We start from the raw sequence: 21,631 nt of genomic DNA, 5'->3' as shown, positions 1-21,631 counted from the left end.
ACTGCAGTCTGGCCATGGTGTCCAGCCACCTGCTGACAGGCCTCCCCGTCCCCGCAGGTTGTGGACTCGCAGCTGGTGTGCATGATGAACGAGAACAGTGTCGACTACATCTCCCGCTTCAACGACCTGGCCCAGGAGCTGTCCATCGCCGAGCCCGGCCGCCGGGAGGCTTTGTTTGACGGCGGGGGAGGTGGCCCCCCAGTCACGGACCTGTCCCAGTGACGGTGCCTCGTGGTGGGGGCAGCTGGGGGCTGCGAGGGTGGTGGACGGGGTTGGTGGTCCTCAAGTGTCCGGGGGAACTGTCTTCAGACGGGAGGAAACGCAGGTCAAGTTGGGACTCCCTGGAGACAGTCTGAGCAGAGGCATTTCTGCACCCAGGACGTGTGACGTGCACACAGCCCCGTCCTGCCGGCCAAGGAGACGGGCCAGGACATGCGGAGTCCGGCAGGGGCAGCGTCAGCTGTGGCTGTGGCGTTGAGCCACCCGTGGCAGGGGCGTGGGTCAGGGCCTGTACAGTGCCCATACTTCCACCTTGGCGGTTGTGTTGGATGTTTAGGGGTTTTCTTTTCAAAAGGAAGGAGCGTTGGGCCTGGCTTTTGTTGTTCTGGCTTGGGGAGCTGTGACTTCCTGCTCTCTGCAGGGAGGCTCCAGGCTGTTGCTGCCTTCTCTGCCAAACCTTGCCATGCTCTGGTGGTCCTCTCTGCGGCTGGAGGACAGCTGGGTGTGGCCTGGCTCTGCCTGGTGTCTGCACCGTGACACAGCGGACACTGTAGGGGACACTCCGGTCACAGGGCAGCAGAGGGTCCTGGGCAGTGTAGCGAGTGCCGTCTCTTCAGAAATCCTGGTCCTACCTAGTGCTTCCCTCATCTGGGCTTTTGTCCTGGCTGACTCAACAGGACAGGGAAGAGAATCATGTCTTGCTGTGGGCTGTGTGGACTTCTTGCTAAGCTGGTCAGAAAATGTTTTGCTTGTATTTTAAAATGAGTTAGACGGTGGAGACATTGGAAGAACAGGTCCCTGCTCAGTTGGTTTCTTCCCCGCATCCATCTGTAGGTTTCTTCTTGGTGACCTGAGACATTGTTTCTCTCACTGGGGGATCCCTGAGCACTCTTTTGACTACAGATTAGACCTTACTGATGACCTTGACTCTCGGACACCTTCCTCCCTGGCGTCTTGGACAGATGCCCTTTGCAGGGGAAGTTCTGTCTTCCTCCTGTGGACGTCAGTGCAGAGTATGCCCAGTTCACGTATACAGTCCTTTGCTTGCACTTTGCCTCATGGTCTCCTGTTTCTCTTCTTTCTGTCCCTTCCGGAGTCCAGGTAGGGATCAGACATCAGGCGCAGTCAGAGTGCGCCGAATCCACCTCCCTCTGGTGTGCTCCTTGCGCCGCCTTGGGTGACCAGCAGGGAGTCCAGTGTCCAAGTTTTCCCCAGTGAAGCTAACGGGGCTTCTCTGCCTTCTCGGACTCGGTGGGCCCAAGGTGCAGACTGCCCTCCAGGCACACCCCTTGTGGGTAGGCGCCAGTGCTGTGGTGCTGGATTCCCCACCCACCCACTGCCCACCCTCCACCTGGCAGCCGCAGTCAGTGTGGCTTCCTGAATCCGGCCCAGCCCACCCTTGTTTGTGTTTGTCCCCTCGCCTCCCCCCAGCTCGCTGTGGACCTGCAGCCTTCCCAGCCAGCCTGGCCCCTCTGGCTCCTCCCTTGCCCTTGAGACGAGTTGAGCCAGTATGCGAGGCAGAGCGGAGGGTCCTCGGCATGTGCCTGAGGAGGGGCCACTTGATCACACTGCCTCCCCAGCTCCCTCCTGCCTCTCGAGCTTTCCCAGGGCTCCAGCCTGCCAGGGGTCTCCCTCTTTCAGCTCTGGATCTGGGCACAGACATCAGAGGAAAAGCCTCTGTAGGCAGCTACTCTGGGCTCTTGAGAAGAGTCCCAAGCCCCTGGAGGTCTGAAAGAAAGGGGCGTGGCACCACTTTGTGAAGGGAGACAGACAGCAGTATTTGAGTCCACAGTCTCTCTAAATTAGCTTGTGTTTTGTGATCAGTGTATCAGCTTCTTGAAGTTAGCATCTTATCGAGCCAAACAAGATCAGGTCTGTCTCTGGGCATCTGACTCTGCTAGATCTACAGTGGGCTGGGCTGAGGTTAGGCTACTACCAGCTTTCTCCTTTCCCTACTGTCTGGGACCAGCGATGCCAAGTCACGTTACTGCACCCATGGTGGGGGCAGTGCCCAGTGGCAGCATGCCCCGTGCTGGGGACCATAGAGACCCAGGCTGTTCATCCATCAGGGGGGCGCCCCGAGGCGGTTGGTGGGGAGGTCAGTACCTGTCACCTGGTGATGTCTAGCATGAGGAAAGCTCTGGAGATTTGGATAAGCCTTTGTCAACCCTTTACTCAGCAGCACCTCCCACCTGCGTCTCTCGAATAGACTCCTTGTGGGCGTAGCTGACTGGCCAGTGTCTGCAGTGGGGAGGTGAGTTCCCGAGGCGAGGATTGTCTCTTCTCACCTGTGAAGCTGACATGATTCAGAGAATGCTGCTTCTCTAGCAACCAGACAGCTGTAACTGTTTGCTTGCCATAATAAGGGAAAATGGTGTCATATGTAGCATTAAGACGTTGGATGCATTTTCTCCCAGCCTAAATAATTATATATGTATACAAATAAGCAACTGTTACATTCAAGGCTGGGATTTTTCAAAAGACCCAAGTGGAGAAGCCTCCCACTTCCAGCATCTCCCTCTGCCTTTGCAGTGGAAGATGTGATTGTCTCTGTCTGCACTTGTGGCTGCCTTTGTGTGTTGAAGTATGTTGTGATTAAGACCAGGTCAGTCTCAGAAAAGCCTTTCCCTCATCACTGACGTCATCAGGGATCTTTCTGCTGGCTCGTCTACCCTGAAGAGTGAGACTGAACAGCCCCTGCCTCTAGGCAGTTGTTTTTGTCTTGCTTCTTCATTGTGAATACTCAAGTGATGAGCAGCCCATTCTTCAGAAGGTAGAGAGGCCAGCTGAGGGTCCCCTGTGTCTCCTGGGTGTAGAGTACTTGCTCAGGGCGGAGGGATATTTGGAACCCTTTCATGGGCTGATCCACTCGCTTTCCTGCATCAGTCCTGTTCTCCATTCTGTACCGCAGCCTCATTACTGGTGGTGTTTCTTCAGTTTAATAGCATCTTTAGCTCAGTCACACCGCTGAATCTAAACATGTGCAAAGAAAGGCCACAGAATAAAAAACACTTGAAACAAATGGGAGAAGGAAAATGCCAGTTGCTTTTTTTTCACGTTGAAATCTATCCCAGGTGCATTTAGGAGGAAATATGGCACTTTTGTCTTAAGAAAAACCCAGAGCAAATCTTTCCTGGCTGTCAGACAAACTCCTAACCCTGCAGTACCTTGTATGTCGTGTGAGGGGAGCAAGTCCTGGAAGCACTACAGCAGCCCGCCCTGCTGTTCTGTAGCAGGATAGCCTGCTCCCGGGCTTCTGGGAAGCAGAGATTATTGCTGTTTCTTCTAATAATCGTTAAGCCATATCATCTAAAGTTTTCGGCTTGTTTGAGATGTGAATTTGTTTTATAGATTATAAATATACAGTGTATGTATAAAGCAGAATGCCTGTCCTTCCTGATTATTTTTTGTACCATATTGTAAATTATATTATTTATTCTTTACCAATTTGGGGAATAAAAGGTGTTTGGTTATTTAATATAATAAACAAAAGCTGTTAAACTTCTTATGTTTAAATTTCCAGTTGAACTTGTAAATCTGTTTTTATTATTGTGCATAAATACAATACTAATACTTGGTCTAATAATTACTGTTTCTGCTTTTTTCTTTTTAACTGTGCACTCTGCAAACAGCCCAAGTGGCCATCATCCGGTGTGATCTCAGAGGAATCGATGGACTGTCTACAGTGTAATTTAGAAACAACACCGCTGAATGTATTTTATTTTTGTTTTTTCCAACTAGGAATCAGCTGCACGCTTTATCCCTTGCTTCCCATTTCTTAGTGTTCTTGCCCCCGCGACGTGCAGGACAGAGGAACTGCTGTTCCGTTTCCTTTAGCCATGTATCCACGTGCCATTGACTGACTCGCGAAAACCAGGCTTCTCGGTATAGTCTGGACCGTGCTCACATCGCCTCTCGGTATGGAGGCCGCCGGGTGCTGCGGGGAGTTTTGGCAAGGTGCCCGGATAGAGTCCGACCCCGCCCACCTCAGGGAGCGGGAGGACCATCCCCTTCGGCTTTGCTACCCAATGGTGACGTCCGGCCCCGTGAGCGACATCTACTTTTGCCAATCATCTGCGGGTCTCCGCAAGCCTTCGTCTTATGAGGTGGAGCCCGACACCGCGATAGGCTGCCGCTGCTTGACTGACGTCGGCGACTCCCAATTGGGACGAGCAGGCGGGTCTTTGACCGCGCGGGGCCGGGCGGGAAGGACGGCGCGGTGGACTGGTGGCTCGGAGCGGCGGGCGACATGTTCCGGGCACCAGACAGCGAGGGCGGCCGGGCCGGCCCCAGGTGCGGCGCGGGTGTGGGCACGGTCACGTGGGGGGCGTGCGGGCGGCGGTGCTGCCGCGGTGAGCTCACAGAGCCGGGGCCTCCGCGGCCAGTTGAGGGAGGTGGGCGCGGCCGCGGGAGGCCTGAGGTGCGCCTCTCCGCAACCCGGTCTCAGCACGCGCCGCTTCCTGGGCGGGCGCGCCGCAGACTCTGGCAGAGCGGTCTGCAGCGGCGGGGCGGGCGTGGCGGCGCGGCCGGGACCCCGGCGCCCTGTGGCGTGTGTGCGAGCGGACGGCCCTCAGGGCGAAGTCCCTTCATGGGAGCCCGCAGCCCCGGATTCAGGCTGCGCCCTCTTCCCAGAATCCCGCAGTCGGGGAGCCAGGCGACACCCTCGCCTCTAACTCCGGAGCCAGGGGGTGCCCTCCCCGCTAACCCTGAAGCCGGGGTACGCCCTCGCCTCTCACCCCGCAGCCCGAACCCAGGAGTCGCCCTCCCCCAGTTTACTGACCAGGAAACAGGCAGGACAGCGAGTGACAGAGCAGACCGACTGGGCTTAAACGATCAGGAACACACAGAGCGCGGTGGCTAGCTTTCTGGCTTGGGGAGCACTGGGTACTGGGAGTCACGTAGAGTTCCCCGGGCTGGAGGTGTCCTGCCGTCGAGGGAGCCGGCCGCGAGGTTGAGCTGGTTCTTCCGATGCCTGAAAGTTTCCTATACTGTGAGCCCTTTCTGTGGCCCGGCCGGGCAATAAGAGCAGAGGAGTGTGGCGTTTGTGGAGGTAAACAGTACATAGAATGAAAGGATTGTTTCAACTGCTAAAATCCCTGCAAATTTGAGGGAATCAGGTCAGTATTCAGTAGTACTCCTGGCCAAATCGTCAGTCATTAGCCCCTGTAACAGTGACCACTCATCCCTCCTGTCTGGGTCTGTGCTGATACGGGACCGGAAGTTTATACTGGAGTGCTCATATTGAATCAAGTTTCTGGCCCTGAAAACCGCTGTTCGGCACCGGCACCAGCTGGCCGAGGGCTGCCTTTCTCAGTTGTGTGCACTAAGGACACTCTGTCTTTGTTTACACGGCCTGGCACTGGGTGCCCTGCAAACACTGGTGCAGTTAGCTAGGACGCGCCACAAAGACCACTGCCCCTGGGCTGGCTTCCAAGCTGTGGGAGACAGTGCAGAGCGGCTGCTCTCAACTGATACCTCACTTCTCTGGAGTGTTAGTTTTTTTGAGAAGATGAGGGGAAAGTCCTTCCTTGTAGGATGCTGGAGAAGGAAAAGCCATCTTAATTGGGTGATTAATTGGGAGCCTCTGCTTGGGGTGGGGCTTCCCAGGTGGCACTAGTGGTAAAGAACCTGCCTGCCAATGCAGGAGGTGCAAGAGAAGCAGGTTTGATCCCTGGGTCTGGATAGATTCCCCTAGAGGAGGGCATGGCCACTCGCTCTATTATTCTTGCCCAGAGAATCCTATAGTCAGAGGAGCCTGGTGGGTTACAGTCCATGGGGGTGCAGAGTCAGACACGACTGAGCCACTAAGCACGCGTGCTTGGGATCCGTTAGCAGCTGCGGATCTTGAGGCCATGTTAAAGGAAGGGAATCAAGTGGTGGCTGTTAAGAGGACTAGGTCAGATTTCTGTCTTAAAGCCCTGCTTTTGTTTTCTTGCTAAGGGATTATCTGGTGTTAAAGGGATTTTAAAAGCGTCATGCTTCAGCCATTGTTAACCTGAGGTCTTTTAAGCTGTAGGGTGTATATTTGTAAAGAACTTAATCCAAGTCTGTATTGCAGCTTGACTCTGAACCACCGGTCCCCAGTAGCTTTTATGGGACATGGGGATAGGCTGTTGAGGGGGCTGGTGGTGGGGGCAGGCCTTGACGAGCGTGGGCCCCTCCAGGCAAGCGTCAGTGTTACGGTCCCTGCCTCTGCAGTGGTCTGCTTGCAGTGTGTTGTCACATGCCTTGCACTGCTGCTGCTGCTAAGTCGCTTCAGTCGTGTTCAACTCTGTGCAACCCCGTAGACGTCAGCCCACTAGGCTCCTTTGTCCCTGGGATTCTCCAGGCAAGAATACTGGAGTGGGTTGTCATTTCCTTCTCCAATGCATGAAAGTGAAAAGTGAAAGTGAAGTCGCTCAGTTGTGCCCGACTCTTAGTGACCCCATGGACTGCAGCCTACCAGGCTCCTCTGTCCCTGGGATTCTCCAGGCAAGAGTACTGGAGTGGGGTGTCATTGCCTTCTCTGGCCCAGCACTGCTGCTGCTGCTGCTGCTGCCGCTAAGTCGCTTCAGTGTCCGACTCTGTGCGACCCCAGAGACGGCCCAGCACTACTGTCTGCTAATTAAAATGACAGTGAAACTCCATTGAACTGGCTCCATTTGCTTGTTTAAGGGAAACGTTTAATTTTACTGATGAGAGGTCCCAGCAGTAACTTGAGAGCCTACACACCTCTGGAGGTCTTGGCAGAACCAAGTTGTGCCAGGAAAACCTTTATGGGAACTCATGGGCAGGTGGGAAGGTTTGCTGGCTGGCCATGAGCACGTCGTGCCCCTCCACAGGCATCTGCCTCAGCCCCTGGACGGTGGTGCCTGGGCTAGCCACCATCGGTCCCTCACAGCCTCTCTGCTTGCAGGGCTGCAAAGCCTCCGGGAGGAGAGCCAGGCGATCGTCCAGAGGAAGCCGCGCCTCCCCGCAGGCCGGACAGGATGGCTTCTAATATTTTTGGACCAACTGAAGAACCTCAGAACATACCCAAGAGGACCAACCCCCCCGGTACGGGCCTGTGACTCTTTAATCCTCTGGCCTCTACCTGCTCTCTTTTATGCTGCTCTTTTGATAAAAAAAAATCTCTCTCTCTTTGTATCAGTCCTTTCAAATGCTTTCTGGTGTGGCATATCCCCTGCCGTCAGTCCTGGAGAGGAAGGGAAGTTTGATCCTGACTTAAGCTCTGTGTCCTCCAGGTCGTTGTGGACTTGCTCCTCACCTGTGAGCAGATAGTGGCCGTGTGCAGGCGCCGAGGCGGGCACACAGGCACGTGCTGGGGCTCTGCTCCCCACTGGGGAGGCTCCCCGCATCAGCTGATGGACTCCTTCAGGTTCTTGAACTTGCCTGCAAGCTGTGTGTTCAGAGTATTCTTAATCAGATTGTGAGCAGGATTGAAACTAACTAAAAAGGACGGCTCAGCCTGGCGTGCAGCCCTGCGGCTTCTCAGTCCTTACGCACCCTTTAGTGGCTCCAGTGGGAGGAATCTCAGAAGAGCCTTTCTCTTGGCTGATGGCTGGTCCAGCCACTGTGTGTGAGTGACCACACAGTGGTAGTTACCTGAGGGGCCTTCCCCATCTGTGTCCACACGGGAAAAGCAAAGTTTGTACCATCCTTAAAGGTCTGAGAGATGCAACACAGAAGTAAGTGTTTCAGACAAATGATGAAGTCAAACAGAACTGGAGCTGGAACTGCTCCCTTCCCTGTCCTGATGCTGGGTACAAATATCGCTTCACAGACCTGGAGCAACAAAAGCAATGGATGCAAACGCTGGATTTTCGTGTGGTTTTCAGTGGTCAGGTGGGGTGGAGGTTTGCAGTATCTTTGGATTTAGTTACGGCAGAGAAGCAGGTGGTTTTGTTGGGTGTTTTTTTAATTTTTGGTTATGCTGAGTCTTTGTTGCTGCACGTGGCTTCTGGTTGCAGAGCACAGGCTCGAGGGCGCACGGGCCTCAGTAGTTGTGGCTCCCAGGTTCTGGAGCAGCGGCTCTAGCTGTGGGGCATGGGCTTAGTTGTTCTGCGGCATCATCCCAAACCCTCCGGACCAGGGACTGAACCCGTTTCTCTTGCATCGGCAGGTGGATTCTTATCCACTACACCGCTAGGGAAGCCCAAGAAGCAGGTGGTTCTTACTGAGGAACATTCTCATGCACCCAGTTGATGGGTGCAGAGCCCGAGTGCTCAGCCCTGCGCATCCTTTGTACCAACCATGTGCTGTGGCAGGTAGACTCAAACGTGGTCACCTAGGGGTGGGCACGCTGGCTGCCGGGGCGTAGCACCGTGGCGTCTGCAGCTGTCTCTGGGGCTTCGGGTTCTCTAGGAAGTATGCCACATGGGGTAGTTCTGCTTTGCCAGGCTCTTGAAAATCTATGACCCCTTGGCAGCCTGGCCTCCTACCCAACTAGAGAGTTAGAAAACCAAAGTGTAACAACAGCCTGGGGGCACCCTGTGCTGAAATCTCTGCTCCGCGCGGTCCTGTTGTTTTGGGTTTGTTCTCTGTCCTGCCAAGGGCTCTGAGATGAGAGCTGAGCAGTTAACAAATGCTGGAATCCCCTCCGCCTCCCATCACCCAGAAGCGCATTTTAACTGGTGAATGAATTAACATGGAGAAACACTTTTTAAAAAGGAAGGCAGGAAGGAGCGAGGGGAGAAAATCACCCGTGAAGAAGTCTCACCGGCAGCTGAGAAGGGAACCTGCAGGTGCATCCCGCCCGGCAGACTCACCCCGTGGACTCTGGGGAGGTCCCCTGCCGCCCGCCGACTAATCGCGTGCGGAACAGGGGCCTCACTGCTGGCTGGCCCTGGACATGGACCTGGGCTGCTTGGTACCGTGTGTCACCTACTCTCCTGGTTTAGACCTGAAGGTGGGGATGGATGTGGGCAGGCTGTTTGGTGTTTGCAGGGCTTGTGCAGGGTGCTGGCTGTCTCCACAGCCTGGGGAGATACATGATCCCCTCTGAGGGGGAGCTGAGGCTCAAGTCCACCAGCCAGTCTGGGCCTCAGCTCCCTGGCAGCAGAACTCGCCATTGGATACAGGTTTTCCTGACTACCGGCTTACCTCCAAATACTCCAAGTGGGGCCGACTTCCTGAAACGGCATCGCCAGGTCAGTATAAAATGCTGGTGCTTCTTTGCCTGGTCTTCAGACACGTCTTCCAGGGCGTCAGCAGCGCCCACTTCCCACACTCCACCAGCACAGGGTCATGTCTCCTGAGATTTGGGTCTCTAAAAAGTGTATCTTGGATTCATTTTTCTCTCGTTACGAATGAGTTGAGCATCTTTTCCACCTTGAAAGTGGAATTCATCTTTCAGGTAAAGTGTTGAGTAATAAACGCACAGTGTGATTACTTTTCATAAAGTTCAAAACAGAACCGTGGTGTTTTTCGAGCGTGTACTGACGAAGGTGAAGGGGAGGGAACCTCCAGTCAGACTGACCCACGCTCACCTGTGATCATTGCTGGAATGTTTGCTTTGTTTGTGTCTCAGGAATTTCTCTGCGTCGTGTTTCACAGTTTTTAAAATGTCTTTAAATGAGCAGTGCTTTTAGCCAAAACCTTCAGATTGAGTTGCTTTTATTTTTGTCTCGCATTTTAAAATAAGCAGAACACTCATCTTAGAATTTCCGTAAGCGTGACCAGCAACAGCTCAGTAACAGGCACTCGGGTGGCCTTGGACAGCAGCTTTTCTGCACTTTTTGGCCTGGATATTTTTGCTGATGACACCCAGTAACAGCAGCGTGTCTGGGAGCTTCCTCTCCAGGCCCTCCTCCGCCCAGCCCCTGTGTGCTGACTCCAGCCAGGTGCTGTCCTACAGTTGGTAGTGGCTGAGCGGGACCCAGCCTGTGGGAACCTGGGCGGCTGTGGCTGGGACTGGAAGGCTTGCGATCAGCCTGATGTGACGTGGATGTGTGCCTTTTCCTGCAGTCAGACCCACCTGTTCTCTAAGCTTCTCCCACCCCAGAAAGGGTTCTCGTGCTGGGTTCTGTCCTCAGAGTTCTGCTGCTCGCCCGTCCTGTCGGTGTGCGTCATAACAGCCAAGAAGTGACTGGAAATTTTAACTTCTTGGAGGCAGTCAGCAAAGATCACTGCTGTAAAAATGAGCACATTTAGAATCCTAAGCTCCCACACCACTGCTGCCACCCCAGTTGGGGGGTGCGGAATACTGGAGTACCAGTGCCCTTTATCAGATCCAGCTCTTTAAGGACACCCTTCTGCCTGCAGCATGGAAGCTGTGTGCCGTCCACACTATCTTGCGTTGTTTCACTGAGCAGTGTGTCCAGCATTGTGTGAGCGTTGGACACACACGAGCTGCAGTGAATCTTGACTCCTCTCAGCGCCTTGAGGCGGGAGGGGCCTTTATTACCACCGCTTTGAGGGTGAGGAATGGGCACAGAGGGGCTGGGTAACTCGTGTCTGGTCTCAGCTGCGTGTGGAATGCGCCTTCTTTCTCCTGTGAGATTGTAAATCTTAGCTCGGCACTCGGTGGAAGGGAGGCGCTGGTGTTTGCTGATTGCAGGGGTGACTGGCCGGCGCCATGTGCTAGAGTCTTTCTGTTTAATGTCAGCATCTACGTCCCATGTCTATGCCCCAGCCATCAGCTTATAAGAACTAACATCTGAGATGCATATTTTCAAAGTAGCTCGTCAAATCGTTTCTGTTCGTCAGCAAAGATGTTAAATATCTGTAATTCACTGGCATATCTAATTGTCATTGGAAGTTCCAGCCAGATTGAGGTCAGGAGAATGACTAATAAATGTTTTCCAAATTGCAGGTTTGCCTTGAACAGGGCATGTTAATTCAGTTCTGTCCATCTCACCTCAAAAGTTAGCAGCTGTTTGCCTTTAATGTATGAAAGAACTTTTCTGGGTTTAATGCAGAAGATTCTTGAGCAGAAAAATCTGAAAAGTTCAGGGTTAAGGACACTCTAGAGGAGAAAATGCTGTTTTAGACCACCTGCCCGTCTTGCCCCTCACAGCCAGCCCAGTGCAGTTCAGGTCCAGTGATGAAGGCCCAGCTGACCCCGAGAAGGGGCTGGGTGTGATGTGGGTCTTTCAGGATCCCTCGTCAACCCAGTCACCTCACCCTCAGCCTGAACTCAGGACTGGTCACCGTGAGGGGAGGTCTCTGAAGTGACCAGTGTGGAGGGGTTGGGTGGGTGTTCCGGGCCGCTCACCACTCTGCTTGTTTCTGCAGGGGGAAAAGGAAGCGGTATATTTGACGAATCAGGGCCTGTGCAGACTCGACCGCGTCTGAACCCACCGGGGGGCAAGACCAGTGACATTTTCGGGTCCCCTGTCGCTGCTGCCTCGCCCACGGCGCACCCAAACAAGCCCAAGGTACGGATGCTCTCAGAGGGCAGGCCTAAGGGTGAGAAAGGCAGAGCTGGTGCCAGGCACTTGGCTAAAACTGTTCCGAGCGGGTATGGCGTGCCTTAGGAGGAGACAAGGCGGGTGACGTTGCTTTTCCTGGCTGCGGCCATTAGTCATCGGGGCTGCCCTGAGTCATCGGGGAGTGTGCTCCAGCCTCGTGATGACGAGCCCTGGGGGTCGCTGGTGGCAGGGGCGGCCGACTGCAGGCAGGCCACCACTCTTCTCTATGAGCCACGAAGAACTGCTGAGGATACTGATAAAACTGAACTTAACACGGGGAGCTTACCTCTTGGCAACATTTCACTGTTGTCATCAGTCAGTAAGTAGGATAGCTACACTGGATTAAAATTCACCAAATACTTAGAATTTATGGGTTCCCGCTACTATTTTTAAAAATCTAGTTTGTCCCCTTTGGAGAATGTCCATCTGGAAAACTGCTGACGGATAGAATCAGGCACTTATTTAGCCAGTGTTTCTCCATGAAATGTACGTACCTCGGGATGACAGCTTCTGAGGGAAAGTTTCCTCATTCTAAAGTATTCCAGCCCGTAAATGACGAGTGAATAACAGAATTCAGAAATGACCATTTTGCAAGCTTGTAATGAAATTGTAAATCCAGGAAGCGATCATCAGTGGCTGCTTATACATCAGAAAACAGGACACCTCCAGAAATGATGGACTTCATGCTAGAAATTCATCACGGGCCACCTTTGAATTCTTGTCAAAACAACCAAACTGAATCCAAGCAAACCTCCTATTAATTGATGACACAGGGATTCAATCAGAGTAACGCCGAATATAGGAAACAATATGGATTCCTTTTCAAAGACTGATGGTTGGAGAGTATGTCAAGAACCCCTACAGTTCAACAGCAAAAAGACAGATACATAGCATACCCAGAGATGGGTAAAGGCAAGGGGGAGAGATGAAATGGAAATCTGGGGTCGGCAGATGTGAACTATTTTATATGTGATGATTAAACAAGGTCCTGCTGTGTAGCACAGGAAGCTATACTCGATAACCTGTGAGGAACCGCAGTGAAAAAGCTTATAAAGAAGAATGTATGTGTGTATAGTTGAATCACTCTGCCATATAGCAGAAATTAACACAGCATTGGAAGTTAACTATACTTGAAAAAAATAAATTTTTAAAAATAAAAATTTCAGAACCAAAAAAGGGAGGGGGCAAAGGATGTGAATAGACGTTTCTCTAAAGAAGACATCCAAACGGTCAGTCAGCACATGATCGGTAGGGAGATGCAAATCAGAATCACAGAGAGAGACCACCTCACATGTACTGGGATGGCTGTTATCAAAAAGACAAAGTAAGGAATGGTGAGGACGTGGAGAAATTGGAACCCTCCTACACTGCTCTGGGGAATGCATAATGGTGGAGCCACTGTGGAAAACAGTTTGGCAGTTTCTGAAGAAGTTAAAACACAGAATTTTACTGTATGAACCAGCAGTTTTAGGTATATAACCTCAGTTGTGAAAACAAACAGATACTCGGGGAGACCTGTTTTAATGCATTGTTCTCAGTGACCAAAGGGTGGATACAACCCAGCTGTTCCATCACCAGATGACTGGGTGAGCCAGATGTGCTGCGCCGCGCACATGCTGGGGATCGCTCAGCTGCAGAGAGCAGCGGGGTTCTGTCACACGGGTGGGCCGTCAGTGAGAGCGCGTGCTAAGGTTAAACTGGACCCTGCTTGAGACGTTTAAGGAGTCATTAATTTTTGCAGTTCAAAGAGCTGCATCTTGGAACATTTATGGATCAGTGAAATATGGGATTTGCTTTCGAATCAGCCAGTGAGGGGGGTGGGGGCTGGAAGCTGGCAGGACTCTGGCCGAGACCAGAGTGGAGGCGGGCTGTGGAGCAGGGTTACCTGGGGGCTCACAGGACTCTTCCTGAGGCTTTGTTTCCGGTTAAAACTGTCCAAATAGACACTTTTTAAAGATAAAGTAGACCCGGGTCACCCGCACCTTTCTCCTCGTCCACCTGAGCAAGGCCGCAAGTATCCGAGCAGCGGATTGACCTGGGTTTGCCTCGTTGCAGGACCACGTGCTCCTGTGTGAGGGAGAGGACACGCCAGACCTCAGAGGTGAGCTCACTGTCCGTCCCTTGCCCGGGCTCAGCTCTGCGGGCGCTGCTGGTGGACCGGGAGGGGTCGCTGTGCCCCAGCCCACCTGCTGATGAAGACGGCAGAGTTGTGACCGTGGGCGGGTTTTGTGTAGGGAGGAGGCAGGGGAAATGGGCTCAGTTACTCAGTGACAGCGTTCCTGCTGGCTTTTCTGCACCTCCTGTCCGTGCTGGTCAGTCTGGGCCTCAGGCCACAGCGTCCTCTTCTAGAAGCTGATCTTGTATAGTGAAGAGCAGAGGTCCAAAGCCTTTAATGAACTCTGACCAGAGGCTACATGGCAGCGGGGGGTGGGGGGGTGGGAGGGATGGGGGGCGGGGAATGCAGGGCTGCACGTTGCAGGGCGGCCTCCCCCAGGTCACCCCACGGTGGGCTGCCTGCTCGTGGGGCTGGGTGTCAGGCTCAGTCCCCAAGTGTCCCGACCTGACTGGATGCTAATTTCTGCTTTCAGTTGATGAAGAGGTGGGAACGGGGTCAGTCAGGAAGTCCAGGGAAACCTGCCTGGGCCCTCCACTTAGGACGAGCTCCTCACCCTTCTCACTCGCTCTGAGGTTTTCTTGTCAGACTTGAGGTGGTAGGGAGCAGCACCGAGGCCAGCCAGCAGCGCGGAGACAACCCCTGGGGGTTCCCCCGAGGATGGCTCAGGGCCTTCCGTTCTGACCTGGCCTGACACCATGCCCGTGCCTGCTGCTCCAGGGCGCAGACTTTGGTTCGCGTGTGCAGCTTGCCTACCAGGTGGTGGGCAGCCACTGACAGGCCCTGTGCTGACTCTGTCCTGCAGCCAGTGCCTCACCCAGACAAGAGCCAGGCGAGCCTGGCGGCCCGAAAGAAGCAGCCCGCGTCCAGGAGCCCGCGCCCGCTGTCGACAGCCACGAACCCCGGCTGGGCCCCCGGCCTCGCTCCCACAACAAAGTCCTGAACCCGCCCGGAGGCAAGTCCAGCATCTCCTTCTACTAAGAGGCCTGCCGTGTCCCATAGCCAGACAAGAAACTCCAGAGATAGGATTTCAGATAGTGTAGTTCCTTTAGCCCGCAGGAGAGGGTGGGGAGAGGGTCTCGGGTGGACACCTGAAGCTGCCGTCCTGTTCACGGTCATCTCGAGATGAAGACCCACCTTCTGGACTCCGAGGGAGAAGGCGGGGCCCTGGTGTGAGAGGAGCTCCCAGGTGGGCGGGAGGGGAGTGGAGCCAGACCAGTTGCCCCCAAGAAGTGGGGTCTCACGTCCGTGGTGTGTTGGCTAATTGGGTATCTAGGGATCACTAACACAGTAGCAGAGCTTAAAGCCTTTGAGAGAAAACCAAAACCGCGGGTCCGCCACTACGGGACAGAGGAGCCACTCCGGGAACTTGTTTGGCCCCAATGTTTTTCACCTCCGTTCCAGAGATTTTCTTGAAACGTCTTGATTGCTTTTCCTCAGCAGCTGTCAACAGAAAACCAAAATGCTGTGTTCCGTCATACACTTTATGGAGGGATTTTGCACCCTGCTTCTGCCCTCTCAAACCTCAGCCAGGTCTTACGTAGGAATCTCTGCTTTTGTCCACGAGAGACTGGTTTAGACTCTTTACAGGCAGTCTTGCTTGTGAGTTATTCCTTTTTTCCTCATCAGCCTTAAGTCTGGGCCTTTACTCCTCACCAGTGATGTGGACTGCTCCCTTCACCAGTGACACTTCCTGTCGGCAAGACCACTACCTTCTACAGGACTTTAAAACTACCCAGACGTGTCCAGGCACTGGCGTTCTTGTTCCTGTGTCCTCTATGTTCCTGCTGACAGTGGGAAGAATAGATGCCTGAGAACCCTGGGTTCTTAGGTTTGGCTTCTTTGGTAATAGCTCAAGACCTATTCTCAAGTGCCAGCTTTACTTTAGTAACTGTTGACTCTGATCTGTTTCTGACACCTTTCTAGAAAAAAGTCTGTCGCTCAGGTACACCAAAGAGGAAGGAGAGTTTTCTTAGCCCACCCTTTTAAAGCTTTGCAGAACCTCTGGGCCATATTCAGTTTCCAGACAAGACTTAGAGACCTTAGGCCAGGAGATTAAATAGTTGGGCAGTAAATTCTCAACTGGCTCATTCCATGGTATTTGCCAGCAGAGATGCCAGACTGGCAAGAGTTGTGATGCTGTAATCTGTCAGATGGAAGTTTCTCCCATTGAGCCTCTAAAGGGCTACAGTGTCAGTACCTGTACTGCAGTCACGAGAGACCAACAGTTTGGGTGGGGGGACTACTGGTACGAGTGCCTACTAAGTTCATACAGGTGCTGGAAACGTCTTCATTACTACAGTGTGGCCATGCTCGTAGTGGCCTGAACACTCCAGTGCCTGTGGGAGCTCCCTGCCAGGCTCCACACCCTCCACCAGTGCTGGGGGTCCGCATGGTGCTTGCCAACCAAAGACCCGCTCCTGTCCACCTGCTTACTTTGGAGCTGAGAAACTCTCATTCCATGTGATTCTCTCAAGCACCTCCTGTCTCCCTCTAGCCTTCAAGTGGTCGTTTATAAAAAAGTTGTCTGGAATTCAGAGCATTTTTTTCCCCATTAAAAACTGACGTAACTGGTGATTAGCTTTTAAGCTCAAACTCACTGACTTACACAAGTTACAATGAGATGTTCCAAAAGTAGATGTGAACTATTTATAACTCTTTTGTTGTGTTCTTTAACATACAAGAAAACAATTTGTGAACTCCATATTGGATGGCCAAGAAGACCCTGACATGCTGCTGGCCCTTGGGGCTTCAGTCTTACCGTCAGCCGCACGAGGGGAAGAGCTTTCTAAATCCGTCCCCTCGCAGGGACTTTGGGGCAGAGCTGGGAACCAAGGCGGGCAGGCTGGGGGAAGAGATCACCACCAGGGCAGAGCCCAACGCAGCAGGACCACATCGCCTTACTCTTGTCCCCAGCTTCCCTCTTCCTTTCCCTCCTTGGGGCTGTGGGCCTGGGTTGAGGGAGCTGGGATGGTCTGGTCAGGGGAGAAGCCGCAGAAAACTTTGCTCCTTTGAACCTGATGGGGGAGGCCATTTGTATTTAGAAAATGCTCTGTACATTGGGGATTGCCTGTGTTTGGGAGGTTCATTAACTCTCTGCATCCTTTTCTCAGCCTCCAAGCTACATTGAGAAATTACTGGTCTGTGTTTTTCTTAAGCCTTAAAACTTTTTTTACATGCATTTGGTGCCAACTTTTTTGTAAAGCTGTCATTGGAAACAACAAACCTGTGCTCACATCACAATGTAACCTTGAGAGGAGCCTGTTTTTTTACAAGGCAGGAGTGGGTGGAGCTGTTGAATTAAACTTAGCAATCATGTACTCATGCTTGTTGGTCATGTGCATAGTGTGTGTGTGTCCACTCGAGGGTGGGCGGGTGGGCAGACGGTCCTGTGTGCTCACGTGTTCCCTCTGCATCCATTCTCCAGAGCTTGAACTCTGCTCCTTTCCTCACAGCTCTTCATTGGTTGAAGGGGTTTGCCTTTTTATTTATTTATTTTTAAGCCAGAAGATGCCCAAATTAATCTTCTGAAAGTTTATGGATTCAAGGTTTTTTCATTTGAAAACCAAAAACTTAGCTTATAAAACAATGGATGGGAATGTGGCAGTGTTCTTTTAGTTTCTGTAAATTGAAGGTAATGATTCTTTTTTCTCTTAACACCACTCATTTTCCTGCAGAACTTGCCTCTGAGTTGACTTTGAAACTGCCCTGAAGCCTGGCCATGAATAGATGAAAGTGGAGTCGCTCAGTCATGTCCGACTCTTTGTGACCCTATGGACTGTAGCCTATCAGGCTCCTCTGTCCATGGGATTTTCCAGGCAAGAGTACTGGAGTGGGCTGCCATTTCCTTCTCCAGGGGATCTTCCTGACCCAGGCATCAAACCCGGGTCTCCAGCACTGTAGACAGATGCTTTACCAATTTGAGCCACCAGGGAATTCCATGAATAAAGTGCTGAGCTATTAGAATCTGCCTGTAGATTTGCGTCCTATAGAAAAAGCATAGATTGTTTTTCCTTTCTATATATTAGCCATTTTCATATGTCCTGCAAGCACATTTGATATCCTTACGTGTATTAAGTGGACTGGGGGGAATGGAGCTACTTAGCCTGCCTGGAAAGCCCCCTAGAAGAAGCTTCACCCCGTTCTGCCAACTACCAGGGCCAACCAACTACCAGGACAGCACTTAAGAGAGAAACCCGACATAGGTGACCTGGCACTGTCTTCACTTGTTCATCTGAAAATGTTTCTGAGAGTGCTGCGTGTGCTCCCGGGACTGGGTGGGGCAGTGGCACCTACTTGTAGCAGCTGCTCCAGCCGCGGCCAAGCACTGAGGCCTCAGCCTCAGTGAGTTGTCGCAGCCTGTTTGTCTCCAGAGGCCAGGCAGTGGCTGAGTCAGAGGACCAGGGTGGCTCCCCTACGTTATGGGGCAGAAATGAAAACACCTAAGGGCTCCCTCTTCAGTTCCGTGCCTTGTCTAGAAACACACTGGCTCTTTTGACAGTGAAACTTGTTCTAACACCTTTGTGAGTCGAACCCTGCAAGGACGTCTGTCTCATCCCAGGTTATCCTGTTAATTTCTTCTGAACTTTTGTTATGTTCTTAATCCTTAGCATTCTTGGAGCTCGGGAATGAAGTTTCGTGTTATATGTGTGACTACAAAGTACAGGCATTTGGGATGAATACTTAGAAATTAAAGTAGAATTTTGAAACCTGTGTGTCTGGACATCTTACATTTTAGGGTCTTAAAATGAGAAAAAAAAGCTGAATAGCCAATTGTCTTTACAAATCTGAAAGGAAGCAAGTTCTAATTCAGTTAGCTTGAGCTCTGAGTGTGCTAGTATTCAGTAAGCATCAAAAATTATCCAGCATATCATTTTGTTAAAACTTTATTTTCTCTAACCAATTTCAAGTAATCTGCCCAAACATGTGAAAACTAATAAAGTTGATGCCAAATCATTTGGCCTCTCACTGCTGTGGTGGCTGCTGTACTCTATTAGATATTGCAGTAACTCAAAAGGGCCTACATTTCCCGGAGAGGACTAGGGTAGAAATCTAAAACATTCCCCAAAACATTCACAACCTTCCTCTGTAACTTGTTCACCAGAAGAAACATTTCATCTGTCCTGGCTTATCATTTTGAGAAAATAAAACTAACATGTCTATATTTATTGCATGCTTAACTATTTGCTAGAGATGATACTAAACTCCTTTCATGGTCTTCCTAATGTTCCCAGTAGGTTGGTAATTGTTTTAGGCTCAGTTTTCCAGTTGGCCAGGATCAAACCCCAGGCAGGCTGAATGTGAGACTGAAAAGCTCCAGCCTTTACTGAGTGGGGCGGGTGAGCATCCATACAGCAAGGGGAAGAATGTGAACAGTATTTAGGGCATGACCCAGAGGAACTTTCATGGGTGCAATCAGGTTAGTGGACTTCACTTTGAAGCACTGCATCAGGAAGGACAGGGATAAAAAGCATTTCTGTTGGCACTCAGCTGCCACTCATGGGTTTTTGATCAGGATTCACACCATCTGTGTGGTCCCCAAAGCTGAAAGTGTATGTCTTGGGTTCACGGTCTCATGTCAGTGGAACAAAATGGAAATCAAGTGGCTAAAAGTGGAAGAAATAAGGGCCTATAAAAACTGGTAGAATTAGTCAAACAGGACAAATGGAAACTTAACCGTTGAGGGACTTCCTGCCATCACTGCAGGGGGCACAACTGCCATCCCTGGTCGGGGGAACTAAGAAGATCGCATGTGTCCCGCACCTCCCCAAAATCGCTGAAATTAAAAACCTGGTGTAGGAGTTAGGTTACACAGCTCAAGTGAAACTGGGAAATAAGTTACACAGTATCAGGACACAGAAGTGAACTAAATGAGATTTCGTTACTGGATTTAGGATGAGCCGTCAACTTGCGGAGGGAACACGGGAGGGCGCGGGCACTGGGGAGGGAGTTGGGAAAGCCTACTCAGGAGCACGCACTGCGGTGCAGTGAAGGTCCACTGCTACCAGGCCGGCACCGCGGGCACCTCAGGGGAGGGAGGGGCGCGCGAGGATACCGCCCATTTCTTTGTAGGCAAGGGTGGACACACGGACGCTCGCTAAGTTCCTAAATCGTACAGGGTCATTTATATATACTCTTCGGAGAGACGCCGTCACTTTATAAAAGTCCACTCCGGCGGCACGGGCGATAGCGCCTCGGACACGCGTGACAGGAAGCGGTCCCTGCCCCGCTCGACTGAGCTTCCGGCCCGGGGACGGGTTTCCTCCTACGTCACGGCCCCTGCGACCCCTAGCGGCTCAGCGCCGCGGGGCTCCAGCGGGCTCCGCCCCCTCAGTCTGGCGGGCGGGACTTCCGGGCGGCGGGACTTCCGGCAGCTGAGTGACGGGCGCAGCATCAGCATCAGCGGCGGCGGCTGAGCCCTGAGGCGACAGCGGCTGCGGCGGCGACGACGGGCCGCGGCCTCCGGACCACGAGCAGCCGGGGCGGGCGGGCGCGCCGGCGGACAGCGGGCCGCGCTGGCGGCTGCGGTGGCCACGATGATGGAGATCCAGATGGACGAGGGCGGCGGCGTGGTCGTCTACCAGGACGACTACTGCTCGGGCTCGGTGATGTCGGAGCGGGTGTCGGGCCTGGCGGGCTCCATCTACCGCGAGTTCGAGCGCCTCATCCACTGCTACGACGAGGAGGTGGTCAAGGAGCTGATGCCTCTCGTGGTGAACGTTCTCGAGAACCTCGACTCGGTGCTCAGCGAGAACCAGGAGCACGAGGTGGAGCTGGAGCTGCTGCGCGAGGACAACGAGCAGCTGCTCACCCAGTACGAGCGGGAGAAGTCGCTGCGCAAGCAGGCCGAGGAGGTGCGTGGGCCGGCCGCGCCGGGGCCCCGCCCGGGGACCCCCGCCCCGCCCCGCCCGGGGACCCGCCCTCAGCCCCGGCCCTGCGCGGGCCCTAGCTCCCGCCCCGCCCAGCCCACCAGTGCCCCCGAGCCCCGAGCCCGACCCGGGTGAGCCCTACCTGGGGGTGAGCCCAACCCCTGGATGAGCCCGACCCCGGGATGAGCCCGACGGGGGAGTGAGCCTGACCCGGGGATGAGCCCTCGTTCCCCTTTCCTCTTGGCAGGCTGCTCCAGCTGGGAGCCCCAGCCCTGAATCACCTGGCTTCCCTGGGGGACCTTGCAACCTAAACCTTCCCGGGCCTCCTTTATATCCCCCTCACATTGCAGACGCCAGTTCGTTTTGCTTTTGTGTGTTTTGCGCAAACATGTTCTAGACCGCAGTTACTACTTCTGGTTTGCTGCAATTCTAAACCCTTCCAGGAATGGGATTTATGGTCTTAGGGTTCTGCGGCCAGAAGAGGTGTTGTCGGATCTTTTCTGTGCCTTTCTGACCCAGTGTTTTGAGGGTCGGTGACTTGGGTGAATTTGGTGACTGACGTAAACACATAACCAAAGCCATGGTTAGATTGCTCTTCTTGCATCAGATGAAAGACTCCAGGTTTCTGGAGGTGAGTGCTCTGTTCTGTGGTTTCCTCCTTTGGGAAGATGGTCAGCTTATGTGGGAAAGGCTGAGAAATTTCACTGTGGCTTCTGAGAAGATAAAAGTAGAATTTTGAAGTATTCAGTCGTCTTCTCGGATACCTCCATAGCCTGGAGCTCACTTATTTGTGAACCCATTAGAAGAGTCATGCATTGCAGGGAACATCTCTTACCTTCGTTCATTCACTGTGAAATCTTTAGCCCCATTGGCAGAGCCAGGTGGATTCGGGGGCCCGGGTCCTCCTTCCTGCTTTGCGCCTGTGACCTTGTCCATGTTGCTTGCCCCTCTTCCGGATTTTGATTTTCCATCAGTCATATGAGTTGGCTGCCCTGGGTGATCTCTAAGCCCTGAGGTTCTGATGTTCCAGGCACTAGGTG

The 21,631-nt window shown here is 52.9% G+C and overlaps 3 protein-coding genes across 20 annotated transcripts in view; all 3 read left to right on the top strand.

The window, feature by feature from the left end:
* CRAMP1 (cramped chromatin regulator homolog 1) overlaps window positions 1–3,805 on the top strand; it is a 44,814-nt gene extending 41,009 nt beyond the window's left edge. For both annotated transcript variants that reach the window (XM_070362096.1, XM_070362095.1), the window contains exon 21: window positions 58–3,805. In XM_070362096.1, coding sequence (XP_070218197.1) covers window positions 58–222 — 165 coding nt within the window. In that variant the 3' untranslated portion in view covers window positions 223–3,805. The remainder of the gene's footprint in view (window positions 1–57) is intronic.
* Window positions 3,806–4,124: 319 nt separating this feature from the next.
* JPT2 (Jupiter microtubule associated homolog 2) lies at window positions 4,125–17,048 on the top strand. 2 transcript variants are annotated; one of them, XM_070362104.1, is made up of 5 exons: window positions 4,359–4,512; window positions 7,115–7,254; window positions 11,434–11,576; window positions 13,665–13,710; window positions 14,528–17,048. In XM_070362104.1, the coding sequence occupies exons 1-5, from the start codon at window positions 4,469–4,471 to the stop codon at window positions 14,701–14,703; spliced, it is 549 nt and encodes a 182-aa protein (XP_070218205.1). In that variant the 5' UTR covers window positions 4,359–4,468; the 3' UTR covers window positions 14,704–17,048. The 2 variants fall into 2 exon arrangements, with proteins under 2 accessions (XP_070218204.1, XP_070218205.1); XM_070362103.1 differs by lacking the exon at window positions 7,115–7,254 and having other exon boundaries at window positions 4,125–4,512.
* A 151-nt stretch (window positions 17,049–17,199) lies between these two features.
* MAPK8IP3 (mitogen-activated protein kinase 8 interacting protein 3) overlaps window positions 17,200–21,631 on the top strand; it is a 47,131-nt gene continuing 42,699 nt past the window's right edge. For all 16 annotated transcript variants that reach the window (XM_070362091.1, XM_070362092.1, XM_070362088.1 and 13 more), the window contains exon 1: window positions 17,200–20,576. In XM_070362091.1, coding sequence (XP_070218192.1) covers window positions 20,259–20,576 — 318 coding nt within the window. In that variant the 5' untranslated portion in view covers window positions 17,200–20,258. The remainder of the gene's footprint in view (window positions 20,577–21,631) is intronic.

Source organism: Bos mutus, chromosome 25 (genome assembly GCF_027580195.1).
Source record: "Bos mutus isolate GX-2022 chromosome 25, NWIPB_WYAK_1.1, whole genome shotgun sequence".
In the NCBI taxonomy this organism is placed as follows: Eukaryota; Metazoa; Chordata; class Mammalia; order Artiodactyla; family Bovidae; genus Bos; species Bos mutus.
Note: the sequence above shows the minus strand (reverse complement) of the source record. Positions and strands in the feature narration are given on the sequence as shown.

Coding starts and splice junctions, on each gene's coding strand:
- JPT2 (XM_070362103.1), top strand. CDS start 4,140: ATGGAGGCCGCCGGGTGCTGCGGGGAGTTTTGGCAAGGTGCCCGGATA. Junction 4,513..11,433: donor GGCGGCCGGGCCGGCCCCAG/GTGCGGCGCGGG, acceptor TTGTTTCTGCAG/GGGGAAAAGGAAGCGGTATA. Junction 11,577..13,664: donor CGCACCCAAACAAGCCCAAG/GTACGGATGCTC, acceptor GCCTCGTTGCAG/GACCACGTGCTCCTGTGTGA.